General features: G+C 51.9%; 2 protein-coding genes across 2 annotated transcripts in view; one reads left to right on the top strand and one right to left on the bottom strand.

Annotated features, from left to right (window-relative positions):
* The window catches only part of TEX28 (testis expressed 28), a 19,534-nt gene extending 7,270 nt beyond the window's left edge, over positions 1-12,264 (top strand). The window contains exons 3-5 of the mRNA XM_029930386.1: positions 1,049-1,764; positions 10,980-11,115; positions 11,723-12,264. Coding sequence (XP_029786246.1) covers positions 1,049-1,764; positions 10,980-11,115; positions 11,723-12,079 — 1,209 coding nt within the window. The 3' untranslated portion in view covers positions 12,080-12,264. The remainder of the gene's footprint in view (positions 1-1,048; positions 1,765-10,979; positions 11,116-11,722) is intronic.
* A 157-nt stretch (positions 12,265-12,421) lies between these two features.
* The window catches only part of LOC115283825 (long-wave-sensitive opsin 1), a 12,807-nt gene continuing 3,768 nt past the window's right edge, over positions 12,422-21,460 (bottom strand). The window contains exons 2-6 of the mRNA XM_029930247.1: positions 20,322-20,618; positions 17,770-17,938; positions 16,577-16,742; positions 15,059-15,298; positions 12,422-12,627 (exon numbers count right to left, since the gene is read on the bottom strand). Coding sequence (XP_029786107.1) covers positions 12,517-12,627; positions 15,059-15,298; positions 16,577-16,742; positions 17,770-17,938; positions 20,322-20,618 — 983 coding nt within the window. The 3' untranslated portion in view covers positions 12,422-12,516. The remainder of the gene's footprint in view (positions 12,628-15,058; positions 15,299-16,576; positions 16,743-17,769; positions 17,939-20,321; positions 20,619-21,460) is intronic.

Raw genomic sequence — 21,460 nt, 5'->3', positions numbered from 1 at the left:
AGCACTGTTCAAACAAACATGTCTGTTATCTTTGCCACTCATGAACTAGAAACAAAGACACTCAAAGTCCTAAGTCCTCTTGGAGGCACTAGGTCGTAAAAGCTTCCTAGGAAATGCCTGTGATAGTCATGTTCTCTAACAGGGTGTAGAGAAGGCACTTAGAAATTCCTGCTTAGGAGTGGTGGGTGATGGGGCGCTTTGATCAAGTGAGCAGGGTTCAGGGCTCCCACCCCGTCTCACTTGTAACACTTCTGCCATTGCTCATCTTAAACATTGGGGCCTCCTCAGAGGATTTAATTGGCACCATTGGAATGGTGGAAACCATTCACCTGGCCCAACATACCCACTTTGCAGATGGGAAAACTGAGGCCCTGAGAGGTGAAGGAATGTGCCGACCAGCACCGTTCTGGATGACTCCTGAGTGAGGTGTTTGCAAAAGCACCCCTGAAAGGGTGCCCTCAAGATCTGAAATGAGAAAGAACATAGCTCTTCAAGGGAGATTCCTTGCCTCCCTCTTTCATCTGCCTGGTGGTAGCAGCATAGCAAGACATGTGGGTTGATGGGAATGAGCTTTTTCCATACTTTATAAGAATGGTTCATTATAAAATGAGATCTCTACCAATATAGTTGGTCTTTCTGGGAAGAGAAGAAGTCCAAGAACAGACAGGACAGGTGTGGAGTGGGGATTCTAGCCATCTGGGGGTTCTAGTGAGGGCTGGTCATACAGCAAAAAGTCAGGGGCTCAGTTGGAGGAGTGTGCGACTCGAGCTCACAGTTGAGTTTAAATCCCATGTTGGGTGTAGAGATTGCTAAAAAAGATTTGGGGCGCTGGAAAGAAAGGGAGAGGGGCCTGGAAGTTGAAGTTGACCTTTCTAGTTTGTGTCGGCCCATCTTGAGTGCACGTAGGCATCTGCGCCTACACATCAGTATTATGACAATCAGTATTATGACAATCAGTATTATGACAGAGGGAGGTGACAACATGTCCAGTTCCACCGTCTGCCGCCCACAGAAGTGCCTGTTAACGATTTCTTGTTTCCCAACGCAGGCAAGCGCGACTGTTCCCTCCGATGCTCCCTCCCGCGGGTCCCTTTCATCGGGCGCAGATGGCCCCAGTGGCCATTCCAGGCTGTTAGACGAGGAGCAGGCCCGGAACTTCCAGGACAGCATCAAGCGCCGCATCTTCTACCTCTCAGAGCAGCTGCGAGTGGAGAAGGCCAGTCGGGACGAGAACATCGTGAGCTACCTCAAGCTGGTGTCCAAAGCTGACCGGCACCGGGCCCCCCACGTCCGGCAGGTCTTCGAGAAGGTGAACCAGCGTGCCTCTGCCACCATCGCCCAGATCGAGCGTAGGCTCCGTCGTTGTCACCAGAAGCTGCAGGAGCTGGAGGAGGGCAGGAGGCCCAAGGGTCTCGCGCTGAAGGCCGAAAGCAGCCCACATCCCTGCAGGCGGCCTGGTGAGAAGGCCCCGTTTTCAGAGCCTCCCAGGCCTCCCAGTGGGAAAGACACTGACCTGTCTGATGTCGTCAGCCACTCACCCGTGGCGAGTCATTTCCCAGCTTTGCAGCCGGGGAAGTCCTCGGAGACAAGGTGTGTGGCCCAGCAGGCCCAGCAGCGAAGCCGGCTGTTGTGGAAGATGAAGGAAGACCTGAGAGAAGTCAGGGAGCTCCACCTCCACCTCCAGGTGTCCTATCAGAGCCTGAAGGAGAGTTGTCTGAGGGACCTACAGGTGTCGCTGGAGTCCCTCCAGGAAGAGAAATGCAGGTGAGGTGGCCGGTCTACTGCAGCCTTGGCTGTGGGGTCAGCACCTCTGCTGGGACTGCCAGCAGGAGAATGAAGGGGAGCAAGGACGTGGGTTTGGAGGGTCAGGGGGAGAGGGAGCAGGGCAGCGTTTCTCTGGGCACCTGCGCCCCACAGTGGAGAGGGCTGCCTGCTGTGGCACGCCCACCGGGGTCCTCTCCTGGCAAAGGAGGCTCCAGCTCAGGGTCCTGCCAGGTGATCCCGGAAGCTGTAGGCTCTCCCTGTGGTGGCGGGCGGGAGACGGTTGTGGTGGCAGTGAGCCCGGCGGGTGCCCATCGCCCGTCAGAGAGGAGTCCTGCAGGTCCCCGTCTGTGAGAATAGCGTGTGGAGCGGGACTACCAGCCGTGCCCCTCCACCTGTGCTCATGGCCGAGCTGGGCAAATGGTCTTCTATGGGGTATTCCTTCTGAAGAAGATTGCCTTCTGGCAGACGCTTTCTCCACACTGTGTGGCAGGTCAAGTTTATTTATTTATTTTTTAATTTCATTAATTTTATTGGTAAAGTTAATTGCTCTTTTAAATGGATGTAGACATTTTACATTTTAATGAGTCAAATGATCAGTTTTATAATATTAGTTTAAACAAAGTAAAATTATTGAATTTACTTATAATTCTCCCTCAGTGTGATTTTGAAGTTAAGGTGTCTATCACTTTATTTTTATACTTTTATTAAGTTAGAAGCTCCTTAAAGAGAGCATATGCTTTATTAAGTTGTATGAGTTACTTTACTGAAGTCTTTTTTTTTTATATAGTTTATTACCAAGTTGGTTTCCATATAACACCCAGTGCTCTTCCTCACAAGTGTCCCCTTCTGTGGTCATCACCCCCCTACCCCTAACCCCCTCCCTCTTCAGCCCTCAGTTTGTGTTCAGCATTCAAGAGTCTCTCATGAGTTGCCTCACTCCGTCTCCCCAACTGTTTACCCCGCCTTCCTCTCCCCATGGTCTCCTATTAGGTCTCTCCTGTTAGACCTATGAGTGCAAACATATGGTATGTCCTTCTCTGCCTGACTTATTTCGCTTAGCATGACACCCTCGAGGTCCATCTACTTTCCTACAAATGGCCATATGCCATTCTTTCTCATTGCCATGTAGTACTCCATTGTGTATATATACCACATCTTCTTGATCCATTCATCAGGTGATGGACATTTAGGCTCTTTCCATGATTTGGCTATTGTTGACAGTGCTGCTATGAACATTGGGGTACATGTGCTCCTATGCATCAGCACTTCTGTATCCCTTGGGTAGATCCCCAGCAGTGCTATTGCTGGGTCATAAGGGAGTTCTATGGATAGTTTTCTGAGGAACCTCCACACTGTTTTCCAGAGCAGCTGCACCAGTTTACATTCCCACCAACAGTGTAGGAGGGTGCCCGTTTCTCCACACCCTCTCCAGCATCTATATAGTCTCCTGATTTGTTCATTTTAGCGACTCTGACCGGCGTGAGGTGGTATCTCAGTGTGGTTTTGATTTGTGTTTCCCTGATGATGAGTGATGCTGAGCATCGTTTCATGTGCCTGTTGGCCATCTGGATGTCCTCTTTGCAGAAGTGTCTGTTCAGGTCTTCTGCCCATTTCTTCACTGCATTATTCGTTTTTCAGGTATGGAGTTTAGTGAGTTCCTTGTAGATTTTGGATACTAGCCCTGTATCTGATATGCCATTTGCCACTATCTTTTCCCATGCTGTCGGTTGCCTATTAGATTTTTTGATTGTTTCACTTGCAGTGCAGAAGCTTTTTATCTTGATGAGGTCCCAGTAGTTCATTTTTGTTCTTGATTCCCTTGACTTTGGGGATGTGTCGAGGAGGAAATTGCTGCGATTGAGGTCAAGGAGGCTATTTCCTGCTTTCTCCTCGAGGGTTCTGATGGATTCCTGTCTCACATTCAGGTCCTTCAACGATTTCGAGTTTATTTTTGTGTATGGTGTAAGAGACTGGTCTAGTTTCATCTTCTGCAGGTTGTTGTCCAGCTCTCCCAGCACCACCTGCTAAAGAGGCTGTCTTTTTTCCATCGGATACTCTTTCCTGCTTTGTCAAAGATTAATTGGCCATACACTTGTGGGTCCAGTTTTGGGCTCTCTATTCTATTCCTTTGGTCTATGTGCAGTTTATTTTTATCTAAGACAAGACTAGGGCCCAGAAATGAGGAGGGGAAAGGAAAACTCAGCCTCTCGAAGGACCTGCACTATTCCTATTTGGACCTTTCTTGGGGTCCTATCGGCCCTCAGGGGTGCCACACTCTCTCCCCTGGTCCCCACAATCTGATGCATCAGGTCCTTGCATTAGCTCTAATCCTTCCAACAGCCTGGCCAGAGAGGCAGATGTTACTTGGATGACCCAACATTCTCAGTAAGGTAAGAACTCTGCAGTCCCTTAGCAACGGTGTGGGGGGGGGCGGGCAAGGGGGCAAAGCACTTGGGAATCAGTCCTCTTCTGTTTTCACCAGGAAGCGTTACCTGCAGGTACACTGCTTTGGAAGTCTTTGAAGGAAGACTCAAAACTACGCGGGGCAGCCCAGTGTCAAATAAGATCGCCGGTGGGAATATCCGGTTTCTTTGCAGAGTGATGTTTGTAGGGCCTGGGGGCTGAACTCAGCTCCTGGGACTCTTCATGACCCCTCTGTCAAATACCTTTTCTGAGGTTGCATTTATAGAAAGCAAGACTGGAGCTCAGTGCCAGTGACACATATCCCTGTAAGTTCCCATCCTGCCAGGGCCAACAGGACTGTTGTGCCTCCGCAAGCTCTCAGTCCCTCACCAAATTAGGATGTGTCTGCGGGGGGGGGGGGGGGGGGGGGGGGGGGGGGGGGGGGCAGGGTGACCTCTGTCCCCTGCTTGCAGGCTGCAGCAGCTAGCCTAGCTTGGTCAGTCTGCATTAGAAGTAGGTCTGTGGGCTCAAATTTGCCAGGAGACGTGGAGAACGGGAGGGAGGCGACTTTACATAATAACGGTGACAGCAGGGAGCAAGCAGCATTGTCACCTGTGGTGCTCAGCTGCCCACTTTACAGATGGGGAAGCAGAGTCTCAGACGGAAACACAAGCGTGAGAGCTCGGCAACATGCCCCGCCATGTGGCTTTCTCATCTAGGTCCAAGGAGACGCGGGGATTCGTTGAACTTTTTAAAGCATATGTCTCCTTTCGATCTTTTAAAAAAAACTTTATGTGAGATAGATGCAGACATGACCTGTGTGTTGAAGTCAGCAAAGTGTTACCTGGTGTCCACAGCTGTGTGGTCACCACCCAAGCCCCTGTGGTTGTCACATCTCCTCTGGTGTGTCACAAACTGAGGTTTCAAACTGAAAAGTTCTATGACACTTCTCACAGGTAAATCTGTTTCCTTTCAAGAGGGTTTCTTCCTTTCTTTCTTACACATTTTAAAATTGTTTTATTTTTGAGAGAGAGTGCAAGTGGGGGAGGGGCACAGAGGGGGTTGGGACAGAAGATTCGAAGCGGGCTCTGGCTGATAGCGAGCCTGCTGCGGGGCTTGAACCAATGAACCGCAAGATCATCACCTGAGCCGAAGTTAGATGCTCAATGCCTGAGCCACCCGGGTGCCCGTTTTCAATTTTTGAATTGATATGAAATTCACAAAACAAAACGATCCATCTTAAAATGTGCAATCCAGTGGCAATTAGTATATTTGCAATGTTGTGTAACCACCACCTGTGTTTGGTTCCAGAACATTTTCATCACTCCAGGAGAACACCCCACCACTCCCCATTCACCTTACCCCAACGCCTGCTAACCACCTGTGTGCTTTCTGTCTCTCTGCATCTGTTCCTTCTGGATACTTCATGTCAGGGGAACCATACGGTGTGCAGTCATTTGTGTCTGTCTTCTTTCACCCAATGTAATATTTCTGAGAGTGATGCAAGCTGTGCATAGGGGCAGAGCCCTCCTGCTCAGGGGTGCTCTCTTGTATGCATGCACCGCCGTTTACCCACTCGCCTGCTGCTGGGCTCGGCCGTTATGCATAAAGCTGCTATGGACGTTCTTGTACGCCAGCTTATGATGGCTGCCGGGATCCTTAGCTGTGCCCACACCGTTCCAGTCTTCAAGGGCAGGACCTCCACATCTCTCTCTGCTCTGGTTTCATGTGGCCCTCTCCTCTGTGTGTAAAAGCTCCCCCTGCTTCCCTCCTCTAAGGATGCGTGTGGTTGCACGTTTGCTCAGGAGGACCTACTCCATCCCTGCTGCATTACCCGACCCTACCTGCAGGGCTCGATCCCTCCTACAGTTGCTCCTTCATCTCAGACTTCTTCAAGTTGTAGGCCACTAGTTTCTAGCTCAGTTTGCCAAAAGCCAACGCTCAGATATGATCAAGAATATACTCTCCTTTGGGGTGCCTGGGTGGCTCAGTCGATTAAGCATCTGACTCTTGATTTTGGCTCAGGTCATGAACTCAAAGTCATGAGATCAAACCCCCATCAGGCCCTGCACTGACTGTGGAGCCTGCTTGGGATTCTCTCTCTTCCTCTCTCTCTCTCTCTGCCCCTCCCCTACTCACACTTCCTCTCTCTCTCAAAATAAAATAAACTTAAAAAAAAGAATATACTCTTCTTCAACAACAATGATGTTTAGGACAACTTATATTAGAAAGGGCGGGCTTCACAGCTTTGGTAGATTTGGGGGGCATTTTGGTTGGCTGGTTGTCATTTTATCTTTGCCAGAGCATTTTCTTTTTTTTTAATGTTTATTCATTATTGAGAGACAGAGAGAGACAGAGCACAAGTGGGGGAGGGGCAGAGAGGGAGACACAGAATCGGAAGCAGGCGCCAGGCTCTGAGCTGTCAGCACAGAGCCCAACGCGGGGCACGAACCCACAAACAGCAAGATCATGACCTGAGTCAAAGTCGGATGCTTAACTGACTGAGCCACCCAGGCGCCCCTGTAACAGCATTTTCTAGAGTGGACCATTTGCTTGACTAAATGCTTCAATCAAAGGATATGGGGTATCAGAATGGATTTAAAAAAAGACCCATCTATATGCTGCTTAAAAGAGACCCGTTTTAGACCTAAAAACACCTCCATATTTAAAATGAGGGGATAGAGAATCATTTGTCATGCTAATGGGCATCAAAAGAAAGCTGGAGTAGCCATACTTATATCAGACAAATAGATTTTAAACTGAAGACTGTAACAACAGATGAAGAAGGACATTATAACATAATTAAGGGGTCTATCCAATAAGAAGATCTGACAACTGTAAAAATTTATGACCCCAACTTGGAACACCCACACTTATAAATCAATTAATAACAAGCAAAGAAACTCATTGATAATAATACATGAATACTAGGGACGTTAGCACCGCGTTTGCAGCAATGGACAGAGCATCTAAGCAGACCATCAACCAGGAAACAATGGCTTTGAAAGACGCGCTGGACTGGATGGACTTAACAGATATATTCAGAACATTTGCTCTTAAGTCAGCAGGATACACCTTCTTCTCGAGTGCATGTGGAACATTCTCCAGAATAGATCACATACTGGGACGCAAATCAACCCTCAACAAGTATGAAAGGATCAAGATCATACCGTGCATATTTGCAAACCGCATGCTATGCAACTTGAAGTCAACCACAAGAAGAAATTTGGACAGATCACAAATACATGGAGGTTAAAAACAGATACTAAGGAATGAGTGGGTTAACCAGGAGATTCAAGAAGACATAAACAAAAATACATGGAAGCGAATAAAGATGAAAACACGACAGTCCAAACCCTTTGGGATACAGCAAAGGTGGTCATAAGAGATAAGTATATAGCAGTACTGGCCTATCTCAAGAGTCAAGAAATATCTTGAATACATAACCTAACCTTGAACCTAAAGGAGCTGGAAAAGGAGCAGCAAGTAAAGCTGAAGCCAGCGGCAGAAGAGACATAATAAAGATTAAAGGGGAAATAAACATTGGGGCGCCTGGGGGGCTCAGTTGGCTAAGCGTCTGGCTCCAGCTCAGGTCGTGACCTCACAGTTCGTGGGTTCGAGCCCCATGTCAGGCTCTGTGCTGACAGCTAGCTCAAAGCCTGGAGCCTGCTTCAGATTCTGTGTCTCCCTCTTTCTCTCTCTGACCCTCCCCTGCTCAAGCTGTCTCTCTCTCTCTCTCTTTCAAAAATAAATAAAACATTAAAAAATTTAAAAAAGTTAAAAGTAGAACTATTCTATGACCAAGCAATTGTACTATTAGGTATTCACACAAAGGACAGGAAAATACTGATTCAGAGGGGTGTGTGCACCGTGATGTTTATAGCAGCACTATCAACATTAGCCAAAGTATGGAAAGAGCCCAAATGTCCATCAACTGATGAATGGATAAAAAAATATGTGCTGTGTATTTGTGTGTGTGTGTGTGTGTGTGTGTGTGTGTGTGTGTGTGTGTGTAATGGAATATTACTTGACCATCAAAAAGAATAAAATCTTGTCATTTGCAGTTTTGTGGATGGAACTAGACAGTATTATGCTAAATAAGACAAATCAGAGAAAGACAAATGCCATATGATTTCATTCATGTGGAATTTAAGAAACGAAACAGGTGAACATAACAGAAGGGGGGGTGAAGAGAGAGAGAAACAAACCATAAGAGACTCTTAAATACAGAGAACAAATTAAGGGTTGATAGAGGGAGGTGGGGGGGGGTAGGCTAGACAGGTGATGGAGATTAAAGAGGGCACCTGTGATGAGCACTAGATGTTATATGTAAGTGATGAATCACTAAATTCTGTACTTGAAACTAGTTTTACCATATATGTCAACTAACTAGAATTTAAATAGAAATTGAGATTAAAAAATGGACTGGTCCATTTGCCTCTGCAACTGTAGGAGCGGGGCAGAGGGGGTCCTGGACTAAGGGAAGGACAAGGAAGACGCAGTTGTGTCATAGCCAGGATGCTGCTGCTGTAGGGCAGAGAGCCTGGGGACCAGAGACAAGGGGAGACTAATAGAATCGCCTTATGAATTAATATTCTCTTCTTGAGTAGTCTATTCAAGAATGCATTTAAGAATATATTTGTAAATTCTTATAAATATATTAATGACAAATCTATTCCTTGACTTCATGTCCATGAAGAATGTATTCATGAGGAGCACCTGGGTGGCTCAGTCGGTTAAGCGTCTGACTTCGGCTCAGGTCATGGTCTCACAGTTTGTGAGTTCGAGCCCCACACTGGGCTCTGTGCTGACAGCTCAGAGCCTGGAGCCTGCTTCAGATTCTGCATCTCCCCCTCTCTCTGCTTCTCTCCCGTGCATGCTCTGTCTCTCTCCCCTTCAAAAACAAAAAACCATTAAAATATATACATGTATATATGAATATATATATGTTCATGAGTATACACTTGAACATAGTTAATATCTTGAACATTCTTGTGTCTGAATCCTTTCTGTAAATAGACAGTCATGGGAAATGTCCTTTCGAGTGGATACTGTACTGCCTCCCCCTCTCTGCGGACATTGTCCGTGCACTCTCTTCTCAACAGGGAGCAGGACAGAGATCAATGGGAATATTCCTTAAAATGCTGTCATGAACCAGCTCTTGGTAAATTGGCTTTCAACAGATGCTTAGCGGACATCTCCATTTGGGTGTGGGTCAAGTCCTTGCAGCAAGTCCCAACTGACCCCTTGCCTCCTATTTCCGGTCTGCAGGACAGCACCATCCGTTATGTTCTTGTGCCCACTGGAGCCATGTGAACTGATCAGCCACGTTCTCCATTGCCCTGTTTTCCATAGGGCAGCAGGCCCCGGCCATTCTGTGTCTCCAGTACCTTTCTGCTCCTCAAGGAACACTGTTGCCGACCCATGGGACAAGTGTTCCTTGGCTCTTCCCTAAGTGACAGTGCTAAAAGCCACATGGCCCACCCTTCCTGGTACGCAAATGAAGAACCTCAGAGCCTCTTCAAATTATAGAATATTCCAAACCCAGGGAAGATGTGGAGGATAACACAGTCAGCACTGTATACCCACCCTCAGCTTTCTCAAATCTTAACATTTAGCAAATTTGCTTCAAATGTTATTGTTGTTAAGAAGTAAAACTTTAATGTTTATTTCTGAGAGACAGAGACAGAGAGTGGAAGCAGAGGAGGGGCAGAAAGTGAGGGAGACAGAGAATCTGACACAGGTTCCACGCTCTGAGCTAAGCTGTCAGCACAGAGCCCCATGTAGGGCTTGAACTCATGAACCATGAGATCATGACCTGAGCCGAAGGTGAACAAGTAACCGACTGCACCACCCAGGCGCCCCGGGAAGTAAAACTTTAGAAGGTTCACTTGAAGCTCTCACACTATCCCTTCCCAACCCCACCCCCTTTCCACCCATCTCGCTCTCCTCACTGGGCCCTTATCTTTTTCATGCATGTTTTTATACTTTCACAACTTCTACACATAGCCATAAAAAACTGGTTAGTGATGTTGTTTGTATTTTTTAAGAGATCTACTGAGATATGTTACATGCCATGAAATGCACCATTTTAATTAGACATTTCAATGACTGTTAGTGCATTTGCTAAGTTGTACAACTATTACCACAATTCAATTTTTTGTTTTTGTTTTAATAACAGCTTTATTGAGAGATAATTCACATCCCCATAAAATTCACTCGTTTACAGTCAGCATTTCTCAGCACATGCACAGAGCGTGCAGCCGTCACCACTCTCACCCCAGAACATTGTCAGCGCTCCAGAAAGAAACCCCAAGCCGCTAGCAGTCACTCCCCGTCACTCCCCACCCTCGGCTGCCAGGAACCACTCATTTACTTCTGTCTCTACGGATTTGCCTCTTCTGGACAGTTTGTATAAATGGAATCACACAATATGTGGCCTTTTGTGACCGCCCCATCTCTATAATCAACAGATTTTTATGGAATGATTACTTCTTGCCAAACACTGATGCTGGGAATTTACATGGGAAATAATAGCAGGCGTGGGTAACTTAGATTTTCGTTTCTACAACTTCTGGTCTACGACTAGTTGGGTACAGCTGGTTTGCAAGAGGATCTGTATACAAAAGGTATATGAATATCAGTGTGTGTGTGGCTCGTGTGCGCTTCTGGTGTTCCGAGGCCGACCTGAGGAGGAGAGAGGAGGAAGGTGGAATCTGAACCCAAGTCTAGTGGTCACATAGGACTGCTCCCCGCCACACAAGCCCTGGGCAAGGTACTCAGGGAGTATTACTTTCTCTTTTGCTCCCAAGACAAGCATCGATGGAAGAACAGGTGAATGAGCACGTCCAGGAGCACCTGGATGAGATTTGCCGCCTCAAACAGAATCTGGCCTGCGCTGAAGAGAAAATGGCCTACCTGTCCTACGAGAGAGCCAAGGAAATATGGGTGAGACACTTGCAGCGGACCTTCTCAACAAAGGGCCAGTGAGGACACAGGGAGGAGAGAGGCAAATGATGAGCAGGTCCGCTCTGATAGCCCGCGACGTAAGGGAAGGGATCGGTCCTCAGGCCGCTCCTGCTGAGGGCTCAACCGCGAGTCCACGTGTGACTCAGAGCTAGAAACACACAGTGCTGGCGTCCGTGCTGCAGGCCTCCCCGCGCTGACCCAGCCGAGGTCGACGCGGATGCTCTCGCCAGGCACCCCTGCTTCTGACCCTGGGTCAGCAAGCAGGGGTGAGGGGTTTCCCTCACCTTCATGGTTAGGCTCGCTCTCTTCCACACTCTCAGACCCTACTGTCCTTGGCCAGTTGTCGCGTGGCTTAGGTCATGCTGGATGACGAGCGTGGCCGGGTCGGCTGAGCCCTTCGCTGTTCCCCGGGGAAATGCACACCCTCCCAGGACAGGGCCCTGAGCATGTAAATGCTCTTGGTTCTTGATTTCCCTCCTCCGTCTTCAGCCCCCCAGTATTCGCTGTGCACCCCTTAGGAACCCAGGTAAGAGACCGCACTTCCGTTCTGACCTCTCAGGGGGCCGTGTGTTCTTGTCACCCACAGGAGGTCATGGAGACTTTCAAGAACCGTATATCTAAGCTCGAAACTCTGCAACGAGTAACACAGCTGGAGCTGGCGGGCAGCCGCAGGGTCCGTCCCCAGGAGTTCGCGCTCTGGTTCGTAAGCCTGCTCCTCACGCTGGCCACCATCCTGCTGGCCTGCACCTGCACCGTGGGCGCCGGCCCCGGGCTGCTGCTGGGCTCCCGCCTGCGCGCCTGTGCTGCCCTCATGCTCATCGGGCTCGGGGCCCTGGCCTGGCAGACATGGTGTGCCCTCCCTGCCGTAGGCTGGCAGGCCTGGGTCCCCTCCAGATGGAGCCCGCATTCTAGGGAGTCCGAGCCTCCAGCAGACGGGCATTAGCAGGGCTGGGGCTGCTGGTTCAGGCCGCCTTCCGGGTGCCGAGGGCATCCAGCCAGCCCTACCGCGACAGCCACTTCTCCTTGCTCCCTTTCTGACTCCATCACTACCAGCCCACCTTGCACGTCCCTGTTTCGTGATGCTTCCTTACAAGCTGCAGACACAAGGCTTGGAAAATATTAAAGCCTCTGAAGTGCAGCTGCTCTCCTCTCTGTGCCCCTTGTGCCCTCCTGCGACCGCACCCTCGGAGGCTCAGGTGTCCCCAGACTGCAGTGGGAGCCTCTGCAACTTTCTTGTTTTTGGCAAAGAGAAACTACTTTTATTGTGCAGGGATGGAGAAGAAGGGGCAAGGGGGGCGTGGCCAAAGCGCTGATGTGTGGGACAGGGTTTATGTTTTCTGGTAGGAAGCAGATCTTTTTGTTGTCATGGCTGGGAGACACTCATGCAGGTGACACTGAAGACACAGATGAGGCCTCTGTTCTGGAGGCGCTGGACAGTTCAGAGCCATCGTCCACCTTCTTCCCAAAAAGCTGCATGATGCAGTTTCGAAACTGGCAGGACAGAAAGTGTTAGTCAGCAGAGCAGAAAGGGCCCACGTACTATGCTAAAGGTCATTCTTGGGGGATTCTGGGGAGGATATTCATTAGGGGCCACCTTGATGACAGAACACCTTCTCCACTACCATCCAGAGTCCCATCCAGAGACTAGAGGAAGCCTGAGGCTATTCCCTGCGCGCGGGGAGGTCTACTCCTGACTGCTCATCTAATGTAGAGTCTGACGGGGACTGCTGTGGGTTAGGCTGTAACACCACGCCCACCCCGCCCCCAAAGCTATGTTCAAGGACTGACCCCTAGAGCCCGTGAATGTGACCTTATTTGGAAATTGAATCCTTGCAGATGTGGCTAAGATGTATGTTGCCGTTAGGTCACGTAGAGTGGAGTGGGTCCTAATCCAATGACTGGTGCCATAAGAAAGGAATTTGGACACAGACCCAGAGACGGTCATGTGAAGGTGAAGGCAGAGATCGGGGTGACTTGTCTAGAAGCCAAGGGACACCAAGGACTACTGGCCACCACTGGAGGCTAGGAGACAGGAGGGAACAGATTTGCCCTCAGAGCCCTCGGAAGGAAACAACCCTGCCCACACCTTGACCTCGGACTTCTGGCCTCCAGCACTGGGAGAGAATACATCTCTGTTGTTTTAAGTAACCCCCCTTCCCGCCATTTGTGTTGCTTTGTTATGGCAGTCCTAGGAAACTTATACAGTGACCAAAGACGATGCCACCTAAGGGGCCCATGCATAGGGTGACCCATCTCCAGGATGTCTGGGAAGAGACTCAGAGGCATTTTAGTGAAAAGGAATGTGATTGTCATCTTGTTTCTATCCCATCAATTTTGAGGCCATACAAGCATTACTTAGACAACAGTCTAGCTACTACTTCATGGCTATAGCCAAGAGAATCTTCTGGCGCCAAGTGGGCCCCGCTGCTTTTCCCCTAAGCAGATTTGGAATGTGTTCATTTCTCAAGTTATATCTCATATTATCACTGAGCTAACCCCAATGTCTTGAGAATGCAGACCAGAGGCATCTCCTGTATATTCTAGGCCAATTCTTGACCACCTCCAGCTCCCTCCAACATCAAAACTCTCACAAATAAAACACATAATTATGGAAATCAGTAACACAAAAAATGGACCGAATAGCAGAATTGACTTAGCTGAGGAATCCATCTGACATCTACCTCCTGAGCATCCACTGTGCACCAGACTGCCTCAGAGGGTCAGCACTGTCTGCCCTCCTGAGCCCCAGCACAGAAGCTTCTCTCAGAGAAGGGATAGCGGTGTGGACAGGGTGGAAGCAAACTTCAAAAGGCCGGAGAGGTCCAGAAGTGCAGACATCTTGTCTAGGAGGGGGAGTTTGGGGAGGGGAGAAAGGAGGGGGAATGAGGGGAAAAGACTCAAGTAAACAAGTACAAGCACAAGGCAAGATAGCCGAGGCTTCCACAAACAAAGGCCAGACCTACAAAGGGACCCACATGAACCAGGAAACGAGTCAGGGATGCAGCTCTGCTTGAGGTACTGAGTTCTCAACAGCAGAGTCCTGGGGGATCAACTGTGTCCTACTTAATACCTGAACATTTCAAAAAGAGTGTGTGCTTAATGAACTTCTGCGGAGTCAGGGCCAGGCCAGAGTGAGCGGGGCCTTGGAGCAACTGGGAAATGGAGGAGCCAAAGAGCCAGCTGCAAGGAACGGGGACCGAGTCCGGTGCAATGCCAGGCTCCGGAGAGGGCCGTATTTCTGGCCCCTGGACCTTTCTGGTCACCATCAAGTCACACATTGCAGCTGTACCTCAGTGAAGTAGATGTGATGGATTCAAGGAAGAAGAAGGTGAATTACACTTGGAGGATGGGCCTCAGTGGTCGCCTATAACCTACCAAGAGGTCTAGGAGTTGGGGGCAATTTGCTGCTGAGGCTCAATATACCACCCCCTGATGGCTACCATGTGGCGACACCTTGGGCAGGACCACAGTGTGTCCCCTCCAACTAACCCATAAGGTCACAAAAGCCAAATGTTAGTGCAGCCAAGAAGGGCCTGTCCGTGTCCTTGTTGGAGTTAGGGTTTAAAGACAGAAAGATGACGATTGAGAGAAGAGTTGTGCCTATCAAAGCAGGAAGGCCATAGCGAGGGTCAATGTAGACACGTTCGGGCACTCCGTCAGTGTGGGGGCTCCAGGAGAGCCCTGAGGCCAACCGAGCCGAAGAGCAGCAATGTGGGCGACTGCGCCGTGCCGCTGCCGCAGCCAGGCCACTCTGACAACATCCAGAGGGAGGGCTGGCCGGGGCTGGGTCATGTGCTGACCCTTCTCTGGTCATGGTCCTGGAGGTCATTAATGGGCTCTCCCTGGGCATGATTCCGGGGGAGCCATCGCTGGGCTCTTTGGGGGTAAGTTGCTAATTTGCTCTGCCAGCGGTGTGACTTACCTGTCGGTTCATAAAGACATAGATAACGGGGTTGTAGATAGTGGCACTCTTGGCAAAGTAGGCCGGCAAGGCCGCCACCAGGGGGTGGAAGGCATAGCCGGGGTGGGCAGCGGCGAAACACGCAAAGAAAGTGTAGGGTCCCCAGCAGAGGCAGTAGGCAAGGACCATGACTACTACCATGCGCGTCACCTCCTTCTCCGCCTTCTGCGTGGACTCAGATTCTTTTTGCTGTTTTGCCACCTGGGGGAGACAGAGATTCATGCCCAGGGATGGTGTGTGGGAGAGTCCCTCTGGGCCCTGTATCAGGGGGCCCCGTGCTGCCATTGCTTGGGCCTTGAGTCAGGGAGGCGGCGAGAGACGGGTGACCCAGGCATGTGGAGTCATAGGAGGCGATGGGACCAGGCCGCCCTTGACGGAGCTTCTGTAGGCTTTGAGGGAGCACAGAGCTGGCCCTGGTGAGGGTGGCCCTGAGCCAGCGCCTTCAGAGCTCGTGGCTTGGTGGGCTCCCGTTAGGAGCTTGGGGAGGAGGCCATTCTTAGCCTCCCCCGGGCCCGTATCAGCGTGTTCCCTCCCGTGCTCGGGTCTGAGGCCCAACGGGGGAGGACGCCGAGGCTGGATGCTGTCGGCTCCAGGCAGGGTCCCAGCCTCGAGCTGACTAGGCCCAAGCCACGGTCGGACACCTGTGCGAGCCAGCGAGCTTGCTTCTGCTCCCTGACCGTCAGCGGGGCTGGGGGAGGAGGCAGGCTGGGGGCCAATCACGGCCAAAGGCAGGGAGCGTGTGGCCTTCACTTTGGAAAGAGCTTTTAAACATGTGTTGCTCCGATCGTGGGCACAAGCAGCTTCGTAGCAGAAAGGCGCCGCCCCAAAGGGCCATTTACCACGGGCACCGAGCAGGCGCTCAACAGGAACACACGTCACATCAAATCACACGTGAGCTGGTCGCCGAGGGGTCAGCTTATGGACAGGGTTCTTCCTCTTCTGCCTCGCTCCGATTGCCTATGGAGCGGGGTGGGGGGTGGCTGGGGGTGGGATCACCTTCCCAGTGAGGAGAGTGGAGAGCGGGTCTGGGGGGCAGAGGGCACACGTGAAGCCACTCCTCGGCCTGCCCCCACAGCCCCGTGAAGGGGACATGGTCGCTCTGGTGGCAGCCTTTCAAAACAAAAAGCCTTTTGGTCTGCAGGTTTCCCTTGGGGACCTGGCTGGTTGGCCTTGCACCCCACTCCCTGGGAAAGGCAGGCTTCCTAGCCAGGGGAGCACTGTCCAGGTCAGGGAAGAAATGCAGCTCTGCTCCGTTAGTGGACTACTGCACAAAGCAGGGGACAGGTCCTTCCCATCGTGTAAGGACAAGGACAGGGGAGCCGGGGCTGCAGCGGCAGCCCCAAAGGAATAAGAGGATTCATGCCTGCTTTGAGGGCAGGAGAGAGATTCTGTGTCCCAGCCTAAGCCCCCCTGCCCCCCCTCCCCCGCCGATACGGGCTGGGGCTGGGGGTGGAGCCAGGAGGGCTGGCGGGGACTCACCGCTCTGATGGCCAGCCACACTTGGAGGTAGCAGAGCACAATGACGCTGAGCGGGATGATGCAGCACGTGACCATGAGGACGATCATGTAGGACTGCACACCGGGGTACGAGCTGCCGCTGAACACGTCCGGGCCACACGACGTCTTCAGGCCATGGGGCCAGTACCTGAAGAGAAGGGCTGGCAGCCTGTCCCAATGCCGGCGGGGCAACCTGGGACCCCCCAGTCCAGGCATGCCGCTGACTTCGAGAGGGCGACTGGCGGCTTGTTTGGATCAAGGTGAAATTCACATTACATGAATTAACCTTTTGTTTTTTGAAGTTTACTTAATTATTATTTGAGAGACAGAGTGAGTGTATGCGTGCTCATGGGCTGGGCAGGGGCAGAGAGAGAGGCAGAGAAAGAATCCCAAGCAGGCTCTGTACTGTCAGTATGGAGCCCGACGTAGGGCTCGATCTCATGAAGTGTGAGATCATGATCTGAGCCGAAATCAAGAGTCGGACACTTGACTGACAGAGCCCCCTGGGCGCCCTAACCCGCCATTTGTGAAGTGAACAGTATTGTTTGTGCAACACCACCTCTGTCTAGTTCCAGAACATGTTCACTGTCCCCAAAGAGAGGCCGTAGGCAGGGTTTTGGTAACCCTTTGTCCAGTTTTAGGCCTTATAGCCTTTTTTTTTAAATTGTGGTAAAATGCACATCACATCTGAGCCCCCAAAGAAGAAGCCTGCCCAAGACATGAATGACCTATAGGCCCAGGTGTGCCTACAACCCAAGGAGCCTCTGAAAGGGAGGCCCCTCAGAAAGTGCGAGAAATAGGCCTACGGCAGAGTGGGTGAGAGGGCCCTGCCTGCACTTCCAGCTGCTCCCGGGGCTCCAGCTTGTCGTCTTTCTCTATGTGCTCCTGTGAGCCATTCACATTTGTCAGAAACAGACCTTTCTAGAGGCTCAGAGATCACAGGGCCCATTTCCGTGTCGCAGCCAGTTAGGTTTATACGTTCACGGGCACTGCGCCCTCAAAGGGGTCCAAGGGAGAGTTGGGGCCATCCTCGCTTTACTTGTGGGGCTGCAGAGGCCCAGAAACAGGAAGCAGTTGACCCCAAGGTTACAAATGGAGTCATGAGTCTACCCCTCCCTGCTGTCCTTCACCCTGTGTCCTAAATGAGCTGCATCCTGACACACTGGCCTCCTCACCTGCTCCAGCCGAAGATGGGTGGGGCTGTCCACACGGCAGCCCAGATCCAGGAGAAGGCGATGCCCAGGATGGCCAGCTTGGCATCAAATCTCACGTTGCCAAAGGGCTTGCAGACTACGAGCCACCTCTCCCAGGAAATGACAGCCAAGGACCAGAGACCCGTGATGCCTGCAGGGACAGCAGGCGGTGAGGGCTCCAAGCCTCTCACGTCACCTCTTCACCCCACACCAGCCGACACTTTTCAAAATCAAGAGCCATCTTCCCCATCCGTGCGAAAAACCTAATTCTCCAAAAAGTGTGCTCAGCTCCGGGGGGCCTGGGTCTTTCGGCCAAGTTCTCTGACACCCTCTTTCCCATTCTTTCCTCTTGGGTCTGCACCGCCATGATTTCTATCTTTCTCTTAGTTGGCCACCGGCCTTTCCTCGGATGCAGACGCAACTCCTGTGGGCCGTGTGCGCACCCACGTGACTGCATGGAGGTGCTGCAGTTGCAGCCCAAGGCAAGGAAACAGGACATGTCTAGTGACCTGCATGCGGCCCTTCGGCTTCCAGATTCCCCACCACTGCCCACCACCCAGCAGGTGGAGATGGTGTCTCCCTGCCCGGCTCCGACACTGGAGCTCTGTGCGCAAAATTTAGGGCTCCATTAACTGGGGCGGGAAAAAGGACAGCTTTTTTCCACTGAACTCTAATGGACACTTGGCACTGCATTAGCAGTGCCTGAACTTGGTCACTTTACAGAGGCGGCAGACGCTTCCCAATGTCACCATATTCATTTCCACTTTAAATTTCAGTGGCTGTCAGGCCAGATCCAGTTATTTGATACTTTAATAAAGAATGGTATCATAAATACTTCTAAAAGATGCATTTGCTAATAATGTTAATGAAGGACTATGTCACTCATTAATATCTAATAGTTTGATTGCTATGTTTCAGTATCGTTGGACTCCTTTGTAATTGTAAGGATCTTATCGTGCACGTCGGCAAACGTTCTTCTGGGGAGGGGTGCACAGGCTTTCCCTGGTCACTCCTGCTCTGTACCTTTGGGAGAGTGCTGGACCATCATCTGTAAAACGAGACGCAGTCGGATATGGGGGAGTGGGCTGCACTCTGCCCTGGACGGTGAGTGCGCGTCATGTTGGTGCCTACCTTATAGGGTGAGGAGGGGCTGATATGCTCATTTAAATCTTCCCCCAAGTCCTGCCCCCATTTCACTGATGGGAAAATGGAGGAGTGGAGTGGTAAAGTAACTTCGTGGCATTCGCAGCACTACCGATTCAAACCTGGGACTCGGCTCCCCCTACCTTCCCCAGGCCCTGGCTGTCCTAGGGTCTTTTTTTCTCTTCTTGATGTCCACCCTGAAGAATCTGAATTGGAGACCAGTTTAGGTGAGAATTACATGAACCCAAGTTAGATGTGGGCACTAAGGACCCAGGAATGGAGACCCCCTGGTCCTGGGCAACTTTGAGAAAGGAACAGCGGCTGCAAGCCTCCAGTGGTGTGACAGCCAGGGGCCCAGAGAAGCTGCGCAAGCTGGGCGCCATGGCCCTCAGGCTCCCTGTCTTCTTGGACGCGCAGCAAGGTAAACCCCTCAGCCCTCTGTTCGCTCGGGGGGCTCGCTCTCCTGCAAGAGCTCCCGGATGGGACCTCCGCCTCACCAGGCCCGCCTGTCCTCCCCTCCCTCGTGGGCCCCAGGGAAAGCAAGCTGGCCGCATGGCAACACTTCATGGCCCCAGAGCCCCACGCGTGACAGACCCAGCTCCTGCCCTAGCTCCCTCGCCTCTCCGGCTGCCGTGGCCTTGGCCCTCTCACTCAGCCTCTCCCAGGGGTCTCCCTCCAGTCTCCTACTTCTGAGTATGCCCGCTGCATACAGTCCTCTGAGCCCGCTGCTCACCTGTCCTCTGCCCACCCGGCTGCCGCCTCGGCCCCGCTCCCTTCTCATCTGCCTGACTCAAGATTCAGGCGCTCCATTGCCTCCTCCAGCACATGGTCCTCTGAGGGGACCGAGGGGGCCACGACCGATGGTGCTCGCTATCTGGGATCGGGACCCGTCTTCCTGGGACTCGGGAGTACCTCAGGGAAGGGATCCTATACTCCTGGGGCCCAGCACATGGGTTCTTCTCTGCCAAGGTTGACTGAACAGAGCCACGGCCTGCAGGGCGACAGCGATCTGGGATCTAGTTTCAGTATCTCAAAAGCTCTAATGGGAAGTGTTTCTGGGAAAAGCCCACACGGGTGAGCTGAAAAAACACATCCCCGATTTGAGTGGACTTTTTGGGGTGACTGGAGCCCTCCCTTCCCACATTGTCCTGGGAAGTGCTGTATCCATCTCCTCCTATGCCAGGTGCGTGGCCCCCGCCTGGCCTGTCTCTGGGTAGGCCCTTAGGATCCCTATTTGTTGGTCCACAACCTGGAACCCTCCCCCCGATGATGATGACCCCAGCCCAGTTTTCCCCTACAGGTCCGTCCCCCTTCAAGCGCACACCATGGGCACACTGGGAAGGGTAGGGGCATGTACGTGCTTCCCTGAGCCCAGGCCCCTGCCAGCCTACCGCACAAGGAGACGGTGTAGCCTTCCAAGACACACATAGGGTGGCCCAGTACAAAGTAGCCATAGATCTGGTTCACGACGCTGATGGTGCTGGCGATGATGGTCTCCGCCAGGTCGGCAACTGCCAAGTTCACCAGGATCCAGTTCAGAGGGTGGCGCAGCTTCTTGAACTTCATGGTGGCTGCCAGCACGAGCCCATTCGTGAAGACAGACGCAATGACCACAAAGATCATCCAGGCGCTGGTTACGTGATACACCCATCGGGGAGCGATGTGGTAATTGGGACCTTCGAAGGGGCCTAGGAGGCAGGAGGTACTGAGTGGGGACAGGAGCTGGGCATCAGCTCTGCCCACCCCACCCCTCCCTTCCTTGTCAGAGCCTCCCGTGACCCCTCCTGCCCTCCTGCCCACTATCCTTGCCTTCGCAACCAGCTCTTTCCCTCTAGCTTTGCCCACCTACGAACAGCCTTCCCTCCATCAGTCTTTCAGGCCAGAGGCCATGGCCCGCCAGACACCGACACAGGCATCCTTGAACTTAACAAAGTAGATCTCCTCATCGGCTATGCCAGGTATCACCCCTCATCTGATTTGCCACCCCTGTGTGCGGGCCAGCCCTCTGGGGGGCCACGGGCAGGCCTCTGCTCCCTCGAATCCCTGCACCGGCTGCGCTGCCTCCAGTCAGTGCTCCATGTCTTTCTGTACTTGGATCTTCGCTCACATTCTCCCCTGCACCGGGGTCCTCTTCTCTCCCATACCGTAGAGCCCAGCTTGGCGGCCTTGCCTTCTGGAAACCTTTCCAGATTCCTCAGCTGAGCGTCAACTCCGCCCCTCCGGACTACCACCTCAATGTGCCTCTGTGATGTTCTACCCTGTACCGGAGCCACCCACGTGCACCTCCCACCGTTCATCCCACATGGCAGGTTCAACACACAATCAGTGCTCAGAGACGGGATGAATGAAGGAGTTATGGGTTGAGTTGCGTCCCCCCCACGGAAATGACATGTCGGAGTCCTAACCCCCCAGGACCTGTGAATGGGACCTTTTTTGGAGACAGGGTCCGCACAGGGATGGTCAAGTGACAATGAGGTCATTGGCATGGGCCCCAATCCTATAGGACTGGGTCTTTAGGAAAAGGGGGGGG

The sequence above is a fragment of the Suricata suricatta genome, chromosome X (genome assembly GCF_006229205.1).
Source record: "Suricata suricatta isolate VVHF042 chromosome X, meerkat_22Aug2017_6uvM2_HiC, whole genome shotgun sequence".
Classification (NCBI taxonomy): domain Eukaryota; kingdom Metazoa; phylum Chordata; class Mammalia; order Carnivora; family Herpestidae; genus Suricata; species Suricata suricatta.
Note: the sequence above shows the minus strand (reverse complement) of the source record. Positions and strands in the feature narration are given on the sequence as shown.